The following is a 21857-nucleotide window of genomic DNA, read 5'->3' as shown; positions in this document are numbered from 1 at the left end:
GTGCCAGCCCATGCTGGGGCATGCATTTCCCTAACAGCTGGAAGCCCATGAGTTTGACACCAATGTCCTACAGTGCTTGAACTGCAGGGGGCCATTGAGAATGCTGCCATCCTGCTGGCTCGCCTGCACTCCCTACTTGAATTTTTTTATTTTGACATTATTTTAAATAAAAGTTTCTGAATAGTTAGAAGTTGTTTGTGGTTTTTATAGTAATATGTTAGAGTGTTTCTGAGGGCAGGTGGACATAGGTACATGTACACATGTGTAATGTAACATTTATATGTAATTTAGAGTGAAGGGTAAGGAATGAATGTTGTGTGCATGTGTGGGATTTAGGCTTAAATTTAAATAAATGTAAATGCATGAATGTTAGTTGTTGGTGGAGTAAAACATCACACATATCATTAGGGTAGCAAGACATGTAAATAAATAGGGACATAATATTTTTTTTTTTTCAAAAATGTTTTTTTTATTGAGGTACTGTGATCAATAAATTACAACTTTTTCTTACGTAGGTTGTACAGTGTCATTATTTCAGCGAAAACAGATTACTATCATAGATATATACTGACTTATAGCTTTGAGGTTAAGCTTGATATTATATTTTACCATCTATGAGTTCTATAATGCCATATTTAGTAGCAAAATATTGAACAGTCTATAACTCATGTGATGGTACAGGTATGGTCTGTTGTTATATCATATCATCTACGTCTATGATACAAATGATTTAAACAAAATATAACGTTGAAACATTATCCATTGATAAGTTTGCCTAATAAGGAATAATTAGTATTCTGTGACTCTCTCTCTCATCCCTTACCCCCCACTCCAACTTTTTAAATTGGTGAGATCATGTTATTCTCTCCTCAAATGTAATGGGAGGGTCATTGGCCACTAGGCGGAGTAGATACCAAGATGTATTTTGTAAACTCTGGTGGATTTGTTGTCTCATATCCACCGACAATGTGGCGATATAACTCTCCCATATTGTAAAGAATTTATTTATTTTGTGTTCCTTGTCCAGACTGACTTCAATCCAGTCCATCCTAAACAAGTGGAAGAGTTTGCATTTGAATAAAGGAAATGTTGGAGGTGAACTAGAGATCCATTCATGAAGGATAGTTTTCCGTGCTGCTGCGCTGATTGCCAGCAGGAGGTGTCTAACCCCCTTAGTTATTCTCGTGGAGGATGATGTTATGCCAAAAATGACCCATTCTGGTGTGAATGGGACATAATTAATTAATGATGATTCCGCATATTGTTTGACCTTTAGCCAAAATGATCGGACTATTGGACAGGACCAAAAACAGTGGTATAAGTCTGCGTTAGGTTCTCCGCATCTATAACACGAGTGGGATGTGGAGCGTCCCATTAGGAAGCTTCGATGAGGGGATAGGTAAGCTCCATGGAAGATGTTCAAGAACATCTCCGTGTATGTGGTTGACGATAAGACTCTACAGGATTTTATAAGTGCCTTGAGCAAGTCTTCAATTTCATACTCTGGAAATTTGGATAGCCACTTAGATATGCCACTATTGGACTTTGAGTGATCTAATTCTGTTCTAAAGTATCTATAATAAAGAGATATAGCCTTTCGCAAGATAGGGGGTTTATTCAGCAGTGCATCAATCGGGTTTATCCAGTCTTTTTCAGAGAGTACTCTTATTACTGATGCCACGTAGTGTTGCGCCTGCAAGAAGGCCATGGGGTATGCAGCTAGTGTACCAAATTTCTCTACAGCTGACATGAAAGTTAGCACCTGATGTAGATATTTATCGACCAAGCAATTCAAATTATTTACGCCACCCACCCTCCATATAGTGAAGGGATATGATGCTTGACCATTTTGGAAGTCAGGATTATTAATGAAAGGGAGTAAGAGGGATTTATGAGAATTTAGACCAGCTTTGTGTCTGACCCAATGCCATGTTCTTTTAACATTCCAAAGCAATGGGTTATTTTGTATGTGTTCAGGAACTTCCTGGTCATGGAGATGTACGAAAGAAACTAGACTACCTCCACCCAACAATTCTTTTTCCAGAGTGGTATTTGCATAGTTGTCTTGCCCTGAGACCCAGTCCGACAGATAGCGGAACATTGCTGCGTTGTTATATAGTTGGATGTCTGGGAAACCTACCCCCCCGTTCTCTTTAGGCTGTTGCAACTTTATCAAACTTATTTTTTGCCGTTTACCATTCCATATAAACTGTCGGAAGAGCTTATATATATATTTTAGGTCTTTTACCGTAATATGTAGTGGGAGAGCCTGGATGAGATACATTAACCTCGGAAAAGAAATCATTTTTATTAAATTTATACGGCCTAGGTACGATAGTGGTAAGTTTTTCCAACTGTCTAGTTCCTCTGAAATTAGTTTAATGAGGGGGGTATAGTTGAGCATGTATAGTTTTGAGGTTTGGCTGGGAATTTTGACTCCTAGATACGTGAGACTATCTTTGGTCCATTGCAGTGATAGGTCTGCCATGAATGGACTCAATCTAGCCACTCCCCCTAGCAACAAGGCCGTTGATTTGTTTAGGTTAACCGCGAATCCCGAAATTTCTTCGAAGTGTTTTAGGATGTTAAGTATATGAGGTAGTGAGTCAATGGGATTGGATATGTAAAGGAGCACGTCATCAGCAAAAGCTGTCAACTTTACTTCCTTGGAGCCTATAGATATGCCTTTGAAGACGGGGTCTGACAGCAATACCCGGAGCAGAGGGTCTACAGCCAGGTTGAACAATAACGGCGACAAGGGGCAACCCTGGCGAGTGCCTCTTTGCAACTCTACCGGGTTGCTACCACTACCATTTACCATCAGCCTTGTCACGGGGGATGCATACAAATATTTGATGATATTAATAAAAAAGGAGCCAAAGCCTCTTCTCTGTAATATTGCAAATAGATGGGGCCATAGGACCGTGTCAAAGGCCTTAACAGTATCTAGGCTTAGAAGAACATTGTGGTGTGGTTGCATCGTAGAGGAGGCCGTTACTGCCGCTATGGCAGCCCTTATACCCTGAACAGAGTGGCAACCTCTTACAAATCCTAGTTGGTGGGGAGTAATTAGGTCAGGCATGATTTTTTGTAGCCTGTCCGCCATTATTTTGGCTAGGAGTTTAACGTCCGTGTTTAGCAGGCTGATCGGTCTATAGGATTCCAATAGTGTCTGGTCTCTATTAGGTTTAGGGAGTAGTATAGTGGTTGTATCTGTAAAGTATTGGAACGGTGTATGATTGGTGACCAGGTCATTAAATAGTTCCACTAGGGCTGGGGCTACTTGCTGCTGCAGCAATTTATAATATTCATTTGACATCCCATCGGGGCCCGGAGATTTGCCTAATTGTAGCTGGGAGATTGTGTTTAAAACTTCATCTAAATTGATGGGTGCGTTGAGTATATCTTGCTGTTCGGGGGATAGTGCAGGTATTTCTACATTTTGGAGAAAATTTGTGTGTTTTTGTGGGTCAAATGGTTGGTTCCTGTATAGATTAGTGTAGTAATCCTCAAATAAGTGAACTATCTCTGTGGTAGAGGTTATTAAATCCGTTCTTGTAGGGTGTTTGATTGCTGTGATGTAGGGCCGTTTGTATCTAGGTCTGGAAAGGGAGGCTAAAAGTTTCCCAGCCTTATTACCCCATCTAAAAAATTTGTGTTTAGTGAATAATACATCTTTTTTGTCCTGTGTAGTCAAATGGACGTCTAAAAGTTGTTTAGCCTGAGTATATGTGTTTTGGGTAGTAGGGTTTGGGTTTGCTATATAATTTTGGAGGGCTTTTGTTAGGGCTAGTGACAGGGTGTTGTATGTCTTTGTAGTGTTTTTACGTTGTCTAGAGACATAGTCAATGATCTGTCCCCTTATTACTGCTTTAGATGTGCCCCAGAATATGGTTGGGTTATCCCATGCTTCTATGTTGTCATCTTGGAAGTTCATCCATTGGGTTATAAGGTACTGTTTAAAATTATCTGAATTGTATAGATAAGCGGGGAACCGCCAAACTCCTGGGCCTTTATTTCCTTTTGGGAGAGTAAGAGTGAGTGTTATGGGTGCGTGGTCTGAAATCAGGATGGGGTGGATGTCAGTATTTTGTACCTGTGTTATTAGCTGATTGCCTATATAGAAGGCGTCTATACGGGACCATGACTGATGCACTGCTGAATAGAAGGTGAAGGTTTTATCTGTTGTGTTGAGAAGCCGCCAAATATCTACCACTTGTAGTGTGGTCGTTAGGTTTTGAAATTGCCTCCATATTTGTGGAGAGGAAGAAAGAGGAGTGGGCTGTCTATCTACAGATGGGGTTTCTACGGCATTGAAATCGCCTGTTATTATTAGAGAAAAGTTTGTCCGTTGTGCTAGTATCCCTATTATTTGTCCTAAAAATTCCTGGGGCAGAACATTTGGGGCGTAAATGTTTACCAGGGTATATTTGGTTCCCCATATTTCCACGTCCAGAATCAAATATCGTCCGTTTGGGTCAGCTATTGTGTTTAATATTGTATAGTTTAGGTTTTTGTTAAAAAGAGTGGCTACGCCTCTGACTTTCCTACAGTAGTTAGCTGTTACACAATCGCCTATCCAAGGTGCTCTAAGTGTGGCAATGGCATCGGTTGTCCAGTGCGTCTCCTGTAGGAAAACAACATCTGGGCGGAATCTTTTGAGGTGGGTAACTACCCTTTTCCTTTTTACAGGGGAGTTCAAACCTCCAACATTCCATGAAACAAATTTTAGTTTGTTATTGGACTGAGTAGTAGGATTAGTATCTAATGTTGCCATACCTATCCAATTCCGGTTCTGTCAGCGGACTTTTCCAAAATTGAATGGGAATGAAGCACGCCTGGCCCCGTCCCAGCTAGCGGGGAGCATGCATCCAATTTTCTATGGGTTTTCTGATCTCGGGGGGAGAAGGGGGGGGGGGAGAGAGAGAGCAAAAACATACAACGAGTAGAGAGTCACACAGTACCTTAACCATCTTTTTCTACATTTTCCTCCTACGAAACATTTTGAGACAGGCATCGCAGGAACATTACAATGCCTGTCTGAGACCATGAAGAACATAATCAAATATCAACAATTAAGCTTGTTACAAAACTTTACTGGCAGGAGCGCTACTCCTGAGATAAACATGCTTTCCTTAGACGTGAATATTGACATACATGAAATCCTATCATGTGCTGTTATTTACCATTTATCTATTGGGGGATCTATCACGGTTGGTATCAATACCAAAGTGGGTTTTTGCTGCTTTGGGTTCTGTAATAAATAGTGTATGGACACCATCCTCAGCTCTAAGTTTTGCTGGGTACAGCAGTGCAAATTTGACATTACGGTCATGGAGCCATTTACAAACCTCCGAGAACTCTTTTCTTTTTTGGGAAACTGTGGCTGAAAAGTCTTGAAATATCAAGATCTTGAAGCCGTCTACCTCTAGTGAGGGTGCTTTTCTAAACGCCATTAGAACTTTTTCCTTCATGCGAAAGTCTAGGTACTTTGCAATCACTGGTCTAGCCCTGGCATTTGCCATTGCCCTTTCTGGGCCTATCCGATGCACTCTCTCTATATGGGGTAATAACATGTCTGTTTGAATGCGTAGTACACTAGGGATAGTGTGAGTGATAAGATCTGTTAGGGACTGACCGGATATTTGTTCCGGAATTCCAATGAACCTAAGATTGCATCTTCTTGTGCGGTTTTCCAAGTCATCTATTTTTGCTAATAGAGCTTGGGTAGTGTCTGTGTGTGACCTCATGTTTTGTTGTAAACCCTGAACCTGGTCTTCTACATCGCTAACCCTTTGTTCAACATTATTTATTCTGGTTGTGTTTGAGTCAATCTTTGCAAGGGCTGCGTCAAAGGATGACTGAAGAGAGTCTAGTTTTTTGTCGAGCTGGGGCATCAGAATTTTTGAGATTTCCTGTGCCATTTCTGAAATGGTTGTATGGCCTGATAGGAGGTGACCTGAGGACGATGGTCCTTCAGGGCTAGCATGCTCTGGGTCTACAGGTGTAGGTGAGGGGGAGATGGCTTCCCTTGGCCTGGTTTGTTTTTTCCCCATGTTGTTAACTCTTGGATTTTGTGTTGATTTAACGGGGGTAGAACTACGGAGGAATTTGTCCATACCCAGGTGTAGAATCAGTGAGTCTTGTATTCCAGATAGTATACTAGCAGAATGATTTTACAGATTCACCAGAACGTTTAAAGAATATTAGGTATTGATACTGTAATAATGTAGGAGCAGCGCTCACATATTCCTAAAGCTTCACATTTGTAATATCAGGCATAAAAACAATAAAAAAAAAAAAAAAAGAAAACTACGTGGCGTCGTTGAATAATGCTGTTGTAGTACCACAAAACCGAAGCTAATATAACCTTAACAAATGAGTGGCTGTTAGCCCTCTTCCTCTTTTTTCTCCAGAAAATAAGACGTGTAATTGTCTTAATTAGTTGAGCAGTCTATGTGGGCAGTTCGTGTCAAAATTTATGTAGGGGTAAATGCGACGTGAAGTATTTAAAGGAGGTCACCAGGGGGCAGTGTTGTGCTCCTTTACAACAGTCCCTTTAGAGTCACTGAATGGAGCAGATGTGATTTCAGGGAGTCCCAGTTAATATACTGGTGTTATTAGAGACAGCTCAAATTTGGCATAACTGTGTATGGGGTAGAGAGTGAAGAGGAGGGGGGAGCAGCAGGTAAGACAGGATGGGCAGGAAGGTGTGGCTGTATAGAAGGGGGAGGGTAATACAGCAGGGAGGTAGGGAAGAAGTAATTGGGAGAAAGGAGTGCAGAGAGTGAGAGGGTGTTAGTAATGGGGGACAGTGACAGCGAACAGAGTTAGTACCGGGAGTTGATGCTGGGAGCAGTAGTGCCCGGATGTCCTGGTTTCCCAGCCTTCTCCGGTCGTCTGGTCGCAGGGTAGAGGGGTGTGATTAATTTGGTTGCTTGTGTCCTTGGTTCTGCAGGTCAGAGGTGCCGGGGCGCCCTGTCTTCTTATCCCCACCGCCTCTGGTGGGATCACCTCTCGTTCCCCACGTCAGGGGTAGCTTCTCTCTCCACCGAACACTCTGCTCTCCCTCTCTCCAGAGGGACCACGCCGGGAGCCTGTCAGCGGTGTGTGTCTCGCAGTGATGTTTTTCTTCACCGCTGCCACCTCAGGGAGGCGCTCCGTGTAGTCACTGGAGCGTTACCCCTGTGCGCAAGCCGACAATGTTTTAGTGCCGCTGAGAGCTTCACTGCTGCTGCGGAGGTGCCTGGGTTAGTGGGTCAGAGCGGGCGGCCTCTTCGTCCGACGCCTGGGGTGTCTGCGCCGCTGGCTTCTCCACCCAGGTCGGCTGCCCGACCGCCGCTCCCCCGCAGTCAGAGGGAGAGAAGGCGTCGGGAGTTGGTCTGGCGTCACGCGTTCTTTAGGAGCCTTGTTTGTGGTTGGAGCGGCAGGTGAGGAGGGAGTGCGGACGGGCCGCACAGCGGTAGTCTTCAGGCGAGCGGGCGCGGGCGGGTGTACCGCTGGACCCTCCGCCTGGATCAGCCGTTCCAGCACCGCCTCCCGCAGATAGTGAAGGGATTGCCGCTGGGCGTCGGATGGGCGGCCCGCGCTCCCCGGGAGATCCCTTCGGCGGCCGAACCAGCGGACCAGAGGGAGGTGGCGGGCGGGCAGCAAGGCAGATCAGTCCACTCCGGTCTTAGCCACCACAGCCGCCTTGCTCAACCGACGGGTGGGGGATCAGCCCCGGCAGGTATGTGTGTCCCCTTGTTTTGTGGGGTTGAGGGTTAGGTGTCTTCAGTAGTGAGCTGCTGGTGGGGAGCCACGCTGGGTTTCGCGCCAATGGCGTGGTGTGTATGCCTGGGTCCACTCGTTGTGGAATAACTCCGGTGCAAAACTGTCTCCAGGTCCAAGGAAGGGTATCCACGTATTCCTTTGTTGTTTAAGCTGTCGGATGGGTTAGGCAGCGTCTTCAGGAATTTTGAGGGTGAGATGGATGTTTGTGGATCAGATATTTCTTGTTCAGGAGAGCTGGTAAAAAGCGGCCATTCCAGATGCCTCGCCCACCGGAAGTCGACATAATATTTATTAACATTATTTACAGAATGCATACAAACACCAAAATACATTTAAATATAAAATATTGGGGGACACATAGAGTGAGGAAAGTGCCACATTAGAACACAAGAAATATACATGTAATGAGGGTTCAATTGTAGATTACTTAAGGGAGGCAAATTAGGTAATAAAAAGCAATCAATCAATCAATCAATCAAACTTAGCATAATTGGGTAATTGTTAAAAGGTAACTTCAAAGGGAATAAATGCTGGACCCTATATGTGAAGCATACGCCACCGTGATCGGACGTACGCTTCCTCTACGATCGGAGAAGCATGCTCAGTTTCCGACGTCACTATTTTGGGCCGCCGACATCCACAAAAGGGGCGTGCCCGGGCCGCGCCGTGACGAAAAGGGGCGTGCGGGCCGGCGGCGTCACGCAAAGGGGTGGGCCCGGCCGGTGGCGTCATGCAAAGGGGGTGGACCCGGCCACCCGGAAGGCTGTACACTGCCGGGGAAGTGCCGGGCATCGCTATGTACAGCGGCGCCGGGCTTCCCCGGTCACAACAGCAGTGACAAAGGCTGTTTTAGCGGGGCGCTGCCGGAGGGGCAGGCGCATTTTTGCACTTTAAAAATCGGGCAGGGCGCAGTGCCCCGCTAAAACAGCCTAGCGGGAACACACTATATATATATATATATCTCCTATATATTTGGCTACATCTGTCACTCAAAGTGGGTGTCTGTGTCTATAACGCTCTGTTCCTGGACTTTCCTCTTAATGTGTGATTGCCTTCATCTGTGCTGAACACCTTTCTGAGAAATTAACCTGTTTAAACAGGTGATGGCAATCATACATTAAGGGGAAGTCTAGAAACAGAGCATTGTGTCCCTCCTGGAGAGGGTCATGTTGGGAGGTATGTGACAGAGAACCAGCCCAGTGAGCCCACAGACAGTGCCAGACACCCACTGCCTTCCCATGTTGCCCAGCACTGCTACTCCACAGCCACCAGGTGAGCGCCCCCCTCCCGCGATTTGCGGCAAAACCTCCCCCCCCCGTGCGCCCCCCCCTCCCGCGATTCGCGGCAAAAACACCCGCGACCCCCCTACCGCGATTCGCAGCAAAAACACCCCCGCGACCCCCCCTCCCGCGATTCGCTGCAAAAAGAACCCCCCACGACCCCTCCCGCAATTCGCGGCATAACCACCACCCCGTGACCCCCCCCTCCCGCGAATCGCGCAAACCCTCCCCCGTGCCCCCCCCCCGATTCGCGGAAAAAACACCTCCCCCGCGACCTCCCTCCCGCGATTCGCGGCAAAAAGAACCCCCCCCGCGACCCCCCCTTGCACGATTGGCGGCACCCCCCCTGCGACCCCTCTCTCGCGATTCGCGGCACCCACACCCCCCCCCGCAATTCGCAGCAGCCCCAGGATTAAATGGCACATGCAAAACACTGACATGGCTATGGTCGACAATGAAAAAGGTTGACATGAGTTTTTTGAAGATTTATTTTTAATTTTTTTAATTTTTTCATATTCATTGTCATGTGTCGACATGGACACCAATGAAGTGGCACACTTATGTCAACATTTACATGTGTTGACCTTTCTGTGTTGATTTTTTCTTGTGGCGATTCGCGTCACACCCCCCCCGCAACCCCCCCTCCCGCGATTCGCGGCACCCCCCGTGACCCCCACCTCCCGCAATTCGCGGCAACACCCCACCGGAACCCCTGTGAACCCCGCCCTCCCGCGATTCGCGGCACCCACCCCCGCGACCCCCCCTCCCGCAATTCGCGGCACCCCCCCCCGTGATTCGCGGCAGCTCCCGAATTAAATTGCACATGGAAAAAACCCTGACATGGCTATGGTCGACAATGAAAAAGGTTGACATGAGTTTTTTAAGTTTTTTTGTCATTTTTTGAATATTTTCATATTCATTCTCATGTGTCGACATGGACACCAATGAAGTGCCACACTTATGTCAACATTTACATGTGTTGACCTTTCTGTGTTGATTTTTTTCTTGTGGCGATTTGCGTCACCCCCCGCAACCCCCCCTCCGGCGATTCGCGGGACCCCGGCACCCCCTGCGACCCCCTCCCCCTCCCGCAATTCGCGGCAACCCCCCACCGGAACCCCCATGAACCCCGCTCTCCCGTGATTCGCGGCACCCACCCCCCGCAACCCCCCCCTCCCGCAAATCGCGGCACCCCCCGTGATTCGCGGTAGACCCCAGGATTAAATGGCACATGCAAAACACTGGCACGGCTATGGTCGACAATGAAAAAGGTTGACATGAGTTTTTGAAGATTTATTTCATTTTTTGAATGTTTTCATATTCATTGTCATGTGTCAACATGGACACCAATGAAGTGGCACACTTATGTCAACATTTACATGTGTTGACCTTTCTGTGTTGATTTTTTCTTGTGGCGATTCGCGTCACACCCCCCCGCAACCCCCCCCGCGATTCGCGGCACCCCCCGTGACCCCCCCACCTCCCGCAATTCGCGGCAACCCCCACCGGAACCCCTGTGAACCCCGCCCTCCCGCGATTCGCGGCACCCAACCCCGCGACCCCCCCCTCCCGCAATTCGCGGCACCCCCCGTGATTCGCGGCAGCTCTAGAATTAAATTGCACATGGAAAACACTGACATGGCTATGGTCGACAATGAAAAAGGTTGACATGAGTTTTTGAAGTTTTTTTTTCATTTTTTGAATATTTTCATATTCATTCTCATGTGTCGACATGGACACCAATGAAGTGCCACACTTATGTCAACATTTACATGTGTTGACCTTTCTGTGTTGATTTTTTCTTGTGGCGATTTGCATCACACCCCCCCACCACCCCCACTCCCGCGATTCACGGCACACACACACACACCTCCCCCGCGATTCTCGGCACCCCACCCCGTGACCCCCCTCCCGTGATTCACGGCACACCCCCGCGACCCCCCCTCCCATGATTCGCCGCAACCCCCGCCCCGTAACCTCCCCTCCCGCGATTCGCGGCACCCACCCCCGCGACCCCCCCTCCCGCAATTCGCGGCACCCCCCCGCAATTCGCGGCAGCTCCAGAATTAAATTGCAGATGGAAAGCACTGACATGGCTATGGTCGACAATGAAAAAGGTTGACATGAGTTTTTGAAGTTTTTTTTTTAATTTTTTGAATGTTTTCATATTCATTCTCATGTGTCGACATGGACACCAATGAAGTGCCACACTTATGTCAACATTTACATGTGTTGACCTTTCTGTGTTGATTTTTTCTTGTGGCGATTCGCGTCACACCCCCCCCACCCCCCCCCCCCCGCAACCCCCACTCCCGCGATTCACGGCACACACACACACCCCCGCGATTCTCGGCACCCCACCCCGTGACCCCCCCTCCCGTGATTCACGGCACACCCCCCGCGACCCCCCCTACCATGATTCACCGCAACCCCCGCCGCCGTAACCCCCCTCCCGCGATTTGCGGCAACCCCACCCCGCGACCCCCCTCCCGCGATTCTCTGCAATCCCTCCCGCGATTCGCAGCATCCACCCCCCACAACCCCCCTCCTGCAATTCGCGGCACCCCCCGCGACCCCCCCTCCTGCAATTCGCGGCACCCTCCGCGACCCCCCTCCCGTGATTCGCGGACACCTAAGTTGCAATACAGGGCATCTTTCATACAATTCTAACCATATTTCTCATATACAAACGTTCACAAATTAAGGGGGCGCAGCCCCTTACGACGGTGTGAAGAGCGCCCGTAGGGCGCGATGAATCACCTAGTATATATATATATATATATATACTGAGCCATGGCCTAAGGAAGATAGATGAGATGGGCTCCTACTGTACATGCCATTCCCCTTTGCTGGCTTTTCCCACCGACTGGGCTCGGATGTTCTGTGGGCGCACTTACGCTCACCGAAAGAATGAGAGATCCGTTCAGACGGTCTGTCCGCACACGCGGCTGCCCGATCCAACCTGAATAAGGGCCAATGTCCCCTGCTCCCCAGCAGAATCTGACTGCTTCTTCATGTACTTCCCGCAGCAGGCATGCAATGGTGACACAATATCGGTAAACAATATTGTTCAATTACCTCACCGGCACCCGCTGAACATGCGGGTCAATGACGATATAGCCAAATTGACCTGCATGTTCAGCAGACGGGAGGGGTTATTAATGATGAACGGTAGTGCACAAATGATATTGAGTGTACACACTAGAGCAGGCATGTCCAAACTGTGGCCCTCCAGCTGTGGTGAAACTACACATCCCAGCATGCCTTGCCATAGTTTTAGCATTCCCTAATAGAAAGACTGTGGCAATGCATGATGGGACTTGTAGTTTCACAACAGCTGGATAGCCATAGTTTGGACATGCCGGCACTAGAGGATATTTTAAAATATATAATTTAGAAGGGTGAACGATCACCATCATACATAAGAAATTGCAAGTCCAATGCATTGCATATTGTCCAACTTGTTGGACAATTGTAATCACTTTTTGATCGCAATCACCAATTGGGGAAGCATCATACATCATGCTGTCTGTGTGCCTGGCATTCTGCCACTCATACCCTTTGCTTCAGCTGTGATTACATGCTCACTGTGACCTCATGAATGCCCAGGGTTTTGCCGTACTGGGGCACTGGTGGCCTTCTCAGCATGACATCATGAAGTCAGGTGGGGTAGCCAGAAGACAGCACAATGTTAGCCTGTTATGTCACTGTGCATGCCCATTTCCCATAAATCCACATCCATTCTAACACTGGCCACAGCCACCTTCCCTAATGACACCCTGGCAGCATCATAAAGGTGGCGTATGCGGGAGGAGGCTTCATATAAGGGAACGTGGATTTGCAAAAAGGGACGTGATTTTGCAGCCCAAATCCCCATTTTCAGCACCCCATGGGTCCTGGAAATGTGGGCTGCTCATGGACAGTGCTGTGGCTGTAGTGCGACTTTTACAGAGTGACAGGAGGTGGATGCTGCACGTAATGTTATAGTGCAGCACCTGGCTCCTGTTACTGAGCAGGCATTTTGGTGTCACCCCTTCGGCATTGCCCATTGGGTAGAAGGCATATCACATCACGCCACCATAGAATTATATGGGGATTGATGTGGCAGCAGTCTACAGAGGTTCTCTCTGATATTTGCTGAAGACCATTTCAATACATATGGGGAATCAGTGGTGGATTTTACATTAGGCACATGATGTACGCATACCCCCCAACTAAAGTTTAAATCAGGACCTGCCATGCCGAAGGGGAGAGTGGGTGAGGCTTCGGGAAGAGGGGCATGGCCTAGTGCCACGACCCGTTTTTATCATTTTACGGGGCATTCCAAGTGCTCTCCCAGCAACTGGGTAGTCCCTGGCCCCCGCCCTCCCTCTTCCCTCTTGGGAGGTAATATATGGCTATGTGCCTAGAAGCAGCACTTGGTTGGAGGCAGCACACTTTAATGCTTGTTTTACTGTCAGTCCGATATGTACCAGTAACTGCAAGATATTTCCACTTTTCTTGAATTTAGTAAAAACAGACAGGACATGTCAACTGTCCTACTTTGTGAATGTGTATACACACACACACACACACACACACACACACACATACATACCTCTCAACTTTATCAGAAGTAAAAGTGGGACCTTGGGGTGAAATTTTGGGGGCGTGGCCTAGCAACAAGGGGTTGTGGCCTATGCTTACGACCCTCCCGTGAGGCCATACCCCTGTTCTCGCCACTACATGGCACCAGCCCCACTTGCTGAAGGCCCTCTGCACCAGCCCCTCTGGCTGCAGGAATGGACGCTTTGCGCATGTGCACAGCGTCTATTCATGCTTTGCGCATGTGCACAGCGTCTATTCATGGGTGACAGGTGGGACTCCCAACTACCCCCCCCCCCCCCCCCCCCCTCAGTGTACACTGTCCTTTGACACAAACCCAGGGCACCCCTGGAAGTGACCCAAGGCACCCCAGGGTGCCACGGTACACAGTTTGGGAGCCCCTCGTCTAGTGCATACCAGCATAACACTATCACTATTATAATAATAGTACAATTGCCTCTAACCAAAGACAACAGGTAACTGTTTAAAAAAATAAATAGAATTGTGCTTTCTCAAACTCCATCTAGGTTAATACTCATGGTTATTTGACTATATGGATCATTGAGATGTTGTACTAATATTCTGCATACTAGCTGTCAGTACTCCCGGGGCGAAGCTATTTACCTACTACCACTATGCATGCATTGGCATTTTTGTCTGTAAATACACGGCCTCGTCAAGACGACAGAGAAGTACAGTTATACAACGCCTATTACCAGCAGCAGCTGGGTGAGGACTGCGTTTGCTAGCTAGCTAGAGAGAACAGGAATCTGGAAGGAAACGGTGACAGTGCTGCTGGACGCAGTCAGTGTATGGGAAGAAGCTGAAGCCTCTCCTCTCTGCTATAACAGCTAGTAGTAGTAGAAGGTACAGTAATACTTTCTACGTCAGTCTTCACAATGGGAGTCTGGCAACAGCTTGTACATTGTAGTCAGTAGCTGCTGTATTTAGTACCCGCGCCAGGGCTATTCACTCCAGGAAGGCAGGGCGCTGCGCTGGCACTTCTACTTCTCTTCTGCAGCTAACTGTACTATTTACTATGATTGGGCTAAACTTTATACTCTGGTGCAGCAGGTGGGTGAGGGGGTGTGTCTGGAGGAGCAGGAAGCAGGAAACGTTGACCGTCCGTGACACTTGAGTCAGTGCTGCTGGGATCAGCTGAGCCGAACGCAGTCACTGTATGGGAAGAAGCTGAAGCCTCAGTCTCTCTGCTATAACAGCCGTCGCGCTAGCAGTAGAAGCCAGGTACAGTAATACTTTCTATGCCAGTCGTCACAATGACAGTCTGGAAACAGCTTACACATTGCGGTCGGTAGCTGCTGCTGTATTCAATACCCGGCATGCGCAGTGACCGCGAAATTCCCTCCAGGAAGAGCAGAGTGCTGTATAAGGGATGCATCAGGGCGCTGGCACTTCTGGCACTGCTACTTGTCTGCAGCAGCTACTATGAGTGGGCTAAACTTTAAACTCTGGTCTCAAATTCAATCAGCTGCCATACTTCCCTGCTAACGGCCAGGTTTCCTTTTCTGATATATTGGGGAAATGCATAATTTAAATTCTATAGCTATACCAGTGGTTCCCAAACTGTGCGCCGTGTCTCCCTGGGGTGCCTCGGGACACATGCAGGGGTGCCCTGGGTTGGTAGTCCAGGACCAACTAAAATTATTAATGGTTAATTATTTATAAGTAAAACCAGTGCTGGTGGCTGCCAATCATAAAATGTGTACAAACAGAAGCAATTCCTGCCCTTTTCCACATAACTGACCCTAATACGGCCTACACACATGCCGATATTAAGGCATTTTCTAAGCGATTTTGCTTAGTTTTGCAAAGTCGCTTAGCAAATGCCCTCACATCGGTGTATGTGTGGGGGCTGTATCTGCATCGGCGCGCGTCCCCGCGCGTCTTTATCGGTGGCCGAGATTGACCATCAATCTCGGCATCGGCAGTGTTCTCCCACCGGAGAACACTGGTGCTGTCCGCTCGCTTAGCACACAGAGCTGACAGCTCGCTCTGTGTGTGGGCTGTCAGCTCTGTGTGCTAGGCGATAGCGGCGCAGCACAGCCCGACATAGCGCAGCTAGGTAGCCCTGCACACATCGGCATGTGTGTAGGGCCCATTAGAATCGCATATAAATCCAATCTAATTAAAATAAATTTGGCCTAGGGGTGCCACGAAAAACATTCTAATACTCTAGGGTGCCGTGATTAAAAAAAGATTGGGAACCCCTGAGCTATACAATGATGAATTGAAACAAACTGTTGGTTTTAGTTTAAAATTGCTCGCATGTGACACAAAAGGACACATTTATCCCAGATTAGATCTATGTTCTTGTGAGAATGTGAGCCATTGCCAAAAAGCAATCCAAATCTACTGTAAGCAGTGGTGCCAGGAGCAAGGGCATGTTTCCTGTCCCCCCCCCCCCCATTTGTAGAAGGTGGGGCTCTTGCGCGGCGAAAAGGCGCGGCCTAACATTATATCACACACCATAATGCACATTGCACATTTTAGCAAACTTTGTAATACTCATTGCACATAAAGCCACATGCCATAATGCCAATTACACATAATGCTCATTACATACTATATAACAACTGTAATGCCCAAAGTTCTTCCCTGCTATGTCAATCGCATTGCAGATTCAGGCATTAAGGGTAGTCTCCTGGCTGTGAAGGCAGACACATTGCAGTAATTTTTGTCTCACAGCGGCTGCATGTGATGTTATGCAGCTACCCCAAGTATAGTACAGATGCATCTATGATGCACGACTCCCCCCCCCCCCCCCTTCCCTTTCTGGGATGCAATTGCACTAGTTTTGCTAATTTGTCTAATATCAGGCCCATTGTTCCTCGCCGGCAAATTATAAAAACACGCTGGACCCTCAAAAAAACACCCAAATTGGTCCTCCAAAGGAAAAAAAACAATATTTTGTTTCTTATATTCATATTCATTGTCGTGCGCACACACACACACACACAAAAAAAATACAATAAAATAAAGTACATTATCCCCCACTGGAAATAAATAAATAAAAACCACACCACCGCATCAATACTTACTACAAGAAGAAGGCACTTGTGATGTCGGAGGAAAAAAGGGGCAGGGCTAGTGGCGTCCAGTGCAGCACACGTCCTGCAGCTCTGTCAACACAATGGGCGGTATTCAATGAGGCTGATTCGCCATGTTTTTATGGCGATTTTGTGCTGTAAGGCGAATTTTTGACTAAAACGGTCAATCACCCTATTCAATGACCAGATGGCGAATACATTTCAAGGCTATCTTTTTATGGTGAAGTGGAATGTAAACTTTTAAAATAAAGTGTTTTGTTTTTTACATTTGGTGTCAAAAAATCAGGAATTTTATTCTGAGGAGGGGCATGCTATTTTTATTTATGTGCTGTAAGCACATGAATATATATTTAATAAAAAAAAATATATATATATTTTTTTTTTACACAGACCAGCCAGCAGGGGGCCGGAGCCAAGCCACTCATTATATATTAATATATTCACTTCACCCGATCATTACATATGCATGATCGGGTGTAGTGAATATACCCGGTCCCCTGTTGGCACCCCCACAAACGTTCTGGGGCAGGCAGGGAGACTTCCCTTCCTGCCTGCCACCGTCCTCAGGCTCCCTGCGGCGTCTGCCGCAGGAGCTCAAATTCGCCGGTCAGGGGCAGCGAGCCCCTGACTCGTTGAATACCGGTGCCGGCGAGGCTCCGGAATGCAGCGAGCAGTGTCGAATGTGCAGCAAATACTAAACAGGATTCGCTGCACGTCGCCAGTATTCACATTGAATACTGCCCAATGTCTGAGCTAAGTGCAGCTTGATCTCAGCAGAGGAAGGACGAGCAGCAGTAAAGGGCTGTCATGGTCACCATGCGGACACTGCCGTGCGACCCGGCACCCAGTACTGAGCAGTGCCTCTCTCTAATGCTAGTACTGCACCTGTGCCCCGCTGTTCCCGGCTGAGCTGCCCTGCTATTTTCAATTAAGTCTCCCGCTGGACCGCTAGCCAATAGGCGCACGCAGTCCAGTAAGCGCTTATTAGCTAGCAGTCCAGTGTGACCCATACTTGCCTACTTTTGAAAACTAGTTTCAGGGAGATTCCAGGTGCTAGCAGAATGCGGTATGCCATTGATGGGGGAGGGGCATCATGCTCCGCCCAAAGGGTGTGTCTAACTCTACCTATTTTCTGCCACTTAGGGGTGTTTTCTGCAATGGCATGTAAAAATATAAATATATACTAGGGTCAAAATATAATTGCACTATATATTAATGTACAGTATACATTTGAATAGAGATGGACAAATAGAAAATATATATATGCTGGAATTAAATTGTGTATAAAATATATAGTATGACCGTATCATACCGCATCCCCACACAGCACCATAGTGCATTACATTTTAAGGAGCATACATGTAATATGTGTGTGCAGAAGCAGTACAAGTGTAATAACCTAGTATACAATGTATTGTGGTCATGATGATGCACACTATGGTGAATTTGTTTACAGTGGTGAATAATTCCCAGCAGCCTTGGCAGCTGCACAGAAAGTCTGTAGCATGTCACATGACCTATGTCAGAAGGAGGCTGGGCAGTTGGTGTGGAGAGGTTCAGGCAGAAAGAGTGTGGCAGACAGAGGGAGCATGGAGGACGCTTATACTTACTGGGGGTATGCGGAGACGTTGCTAGGATTCCCTCTCAAGTTATTGCTGTCACCTGTTAGACTGTAAATAATAAAAGGAGAGGTGTGGTGATTCCAGCCCGAAAATACATACATACCTGTACCAGGCCAGGAAAGAGGTGTTCTTATTACCTACACAGCTGTATACATTTTAAAGACAGAAGGAGAGAAGATGTCCTTTTCCCTGACTAATAGGGAAATAGTGACTGTAATAAGCAATAAGGTGTAAAGACTTTATACAGTTGGCTTCATGCTACAGTGACTTACACGCTTGGGCAAAGGATATGAAGAAAAGTGAAGAGAGGATGTATACAGTGTTGTTACATTATGATTAAGCCAGCAATTATTACCGGATTCACCCTCACTTGTGGATTACAAATAAGCCCACTGTCAGGATACTCAGTGCCGGACTCCAATCTACAAAACAAATATAGACATTTTGGTTATAGTGACTACCTAATAAATAGAACGACTAATACCCCTTTTAGACCAAAACGCCGGGTCGCACCCAGCTTTTTGGACCCTGGTTGAAGCCGGGTGCGACCCGGCGTTTAGGGGCATTTACACCGGACGGGCTTAAACGCCCGCACCCCCGCTCCCGCCCCTTCCCGGCGCTTGAAGATGACAGCGCGATGTCAGTGTGTGTGTGGGGGGTGCGGCCAGCACCGGGTGTCACCTGCCCCCCCGCGGCACCCCACCTCAGTAAGCATCGTGCACCCTGGGCCTACAGTGTCACTCAGTTTCCAGAAAGTTGGGGGGGGGTGTCACACCATGAGTTACTACACTGGGTGACACCAACCCTAGTGATGCCAGAGACATGGTCAAAAGGTAGAACTGAGGTTTTCGTGTTTCTTTTTGTGTTTATGTCGACAACATTATGAGAATTATGTCCTGATTACAAGAGAGGATCTTGCACCGCTATTATGGGGTGAAGAATACGATTAGTCCTAGGACTAGGGTTACCACCTCTTTAATTCTGGACACATATTAATTACACAGGTTTCAGGTGAAATCAGGGTTGCCTACCCTCCTGGAATGGCTGGGAGGGTCCTGAAAATTAGGTCCCCCTCCCAGAAAGGTGGGCAACCCTCCCGGTTTCTGAGGGACCCCCACTCCACCACCCACCAACCCCCACCCCCCCCGTTCCCGGCTACCTCACCCCTGACCGTGCCATTTAAATAACCGGATCTGCCGATCTCCAAAGAGGGGGCAGGGATAAAGTGTCAGAATTGTATCATTTTATCCACACCCCCTCAGCGGCGAACGGCAAATCGGGTAATTTTCCAGCCACAGAACCTGTGTAATTAATATGGGTACTTCCTCATCTTTGTGGCCACCGCTTACACTACGTAACTTACAGTACTTATTGTACGGTGGCACCACCTACCCCACGCTACCCTCCTCTGTCCACGCCACCATCTATTACCGTTAGTAAAGTTGTGGCCACTGAGCCCGAAGCATGGCGAGGGGACAATGGTGCTGTTGCAGCTAACGCAACTGGCATAGCGGTGGCCGCAAAGATGAAGAAGAACCTTAATTTGTGTCCAGAATTAAAGGGATGAGGTTGTAACCCTACCTAGGACCCTTATGCAGGGATGTATTTTTTTTATACTGTATTTTGGATGTTGGTTATTATTGACATCAGTGGGCTACTGTGGATTTGTGGAGGTGTAAAGGTGCCCATACACGGTGCGATCATTGCCTGCGTTTTGGTCAAGATCGCATCGCATTGCACGCAAATCGCATGCGATAAAATGCGATTGGAACCTAGTTCAAAAAGTATTTGCCGCACATACTTTTTGAACTGTGCGATGGGATGAGCGCGCATCACATCGCACCCACAAAACGCACCGTGTATGGGCACCTTTAGACACCAGGGGATTTTAATTTTATTTGCATACATTTGATTTTGGAGGTGTGGAGAATCACCTTATAGATAACCATTTGCTGACCAGCTGCCATCATTTGTGTGCACCTTGTGAGGGTTCTAATATGTTATCATTAGTACGTATCTTGCAGTCACTTCATGCTTGATGCTCTTTTAAGCTTATTCCAAGATCCAAGTCCAAGTCAGATATCTTTTTAAGAATTTATGAGAGACTTCTTTTCTGATCAGAATTAGTGACCTTTGTGCCACTAATTGTGTCCATTTCTAGACATGCAATGCAAAGTACTTTTCTGACTGCTAACGTGTGAGCGTGTCTGCTAAAGACCTTTTTGGTTACTGGTTTGTATAATCTGAACTGAGATATGCAATTAATGTTACAAAAAATCAATGTGTTAGTTCAAAAGGTCATTACATTTTTATAAAGTAAACAATGAGAAAAGTGATTCAATTAACAAGGCCTCATTCTGTATTAATATTTTGAAAGTTTTCCTCTTAAAAGAACAGTAAAGTATATCTAAATATAGTGTTCATTCTAGGGTTAATGTGTTTTTATAGCATTTTGTTAAACCTCCAATTTATTTAAACAATAATTGAACTGTACATTATCGCAAGCGAAGGTGATTGTAATTGTTGCTGTTTGTGTTTTAGGATCAGTACTTCCATCATGCCCTCGTCTGACATCATCGTTCCAGTTGAGAACGCTGGTCTATGTGGGGCAAAGCAGCTATCTCAGCCTCGACGTAGATTGGCTTTAACATTGCCTGGTTCTGATTGGTTAAACACTGCTTTTCCATCTAATATTGAATCTGGTGGACCAAAGAATGTATTACTTCAGCCTTCCTGGGAAAGCGCATCTCCACACCTTACTACGACTACTAACTCTCTTTTGTCCAGTAATGTCAACCTGTGCTCTCAATCCATGTTATCCTCAAAACTGTCCCTGACCTGTAACACTCTTCTGAATAGTGGCCTTCCTCTAACATCACATGCCCCTGTAGATAATAATACACTGTCTTTATCCGCTAACCTGTTAGGCTCACCTCTAACCTCTACAACCTTAATGACATCAACAGTGGGTCTAACATCAGATGTTTCTTGCTCTGAATTTACCAACCTCTCATCTTCTCCTAAACATGCAGTGCTCTCCCTCTCTGCATTGCCTTCTGGTGCCTTGCTTTCTGATGCTGCTGTGAACCATAATGCTTCTTTGACTACAAAGGTTGAAACAGATAATCTTTCATTGACCGTTAAACCTGCAGCACCCTCTGTCACTTCTTTGCCTACTGATGTTCCTGCGCATCTTATTTCTTCTTTGACTCCTAACGTTGAGATCTCTAATCTTGCTCTGATTTCACCAAACTCATTTGTGTTATCTAATGAGGACCAATACTCTGAGATATCCTCCAGCAGGAGAACAATAACAGACTCAACCATTCACCAAAGCGGTACTTCAAACCTGCCGACAACTTTGGTTGTTGACCAGAAAAAGGAATCTCAATTGCAGGAAGAGATTATGTTGCAAGACGGTGTGCCATCGCCCAAATCTCAGGTTGAAGAGATGCAGTCTAGTGAAGCGACCACTTCACATGTACAGGTATAGTATACAAAATAGCGAGGTGGCAATACACACCACTCCT

At 47.0% G+C, this 21857-nt stretch overlaps 1 protein-coding gene across 2 annotated transcripts in view; it reads left to right on the top strand.

Annotated features, from left to right (window-relative positions):
* Positions 1-14611: 14611 nt before the first annotated feature.
* The window catches only part of TEP1 (telomerase associated protein 1), an 81399-nt gene continuing 74153 nt past the window's right edge, over positions 14612-21857 (top strand). Inside the window, exons 1-2 of one of the 2 annotated variants that reach the window (XM_083145268.1) lie at positions 14612-14882; positions 20869-21814. In XM_083145268.1, the coding sequence (XP_083001394.1) occupies positions 20885-21814 (930 nt within the window). In that variant the 5' untranslated portion in view covers positions 14612-14882; positions 20869-20884. The remainder of the gene's footprint in view (positions 14883-20868; positions 21815-21857) is intronic. The other variant, XM_083145267.1, reaches the window with a different exon arrangement.

This window comes from Crinia signifera, chromosome 1, assembly GCF_055691185.1.
Source record: "Crinia signifera chromosome 1, ASM5569118v1, whole genome shotgun sequence".
Classification (NCBI taxonomy): Eukaryota; Metazoa; Chordata; class Amphibia; order Anura; family Myobatrachidae; genus Crinia; species Crinia signifera.
Note: the sequence above shows the minus strand (reverse complement) of the source record. Positions and strands in the feature narration are given on the sequence as shown.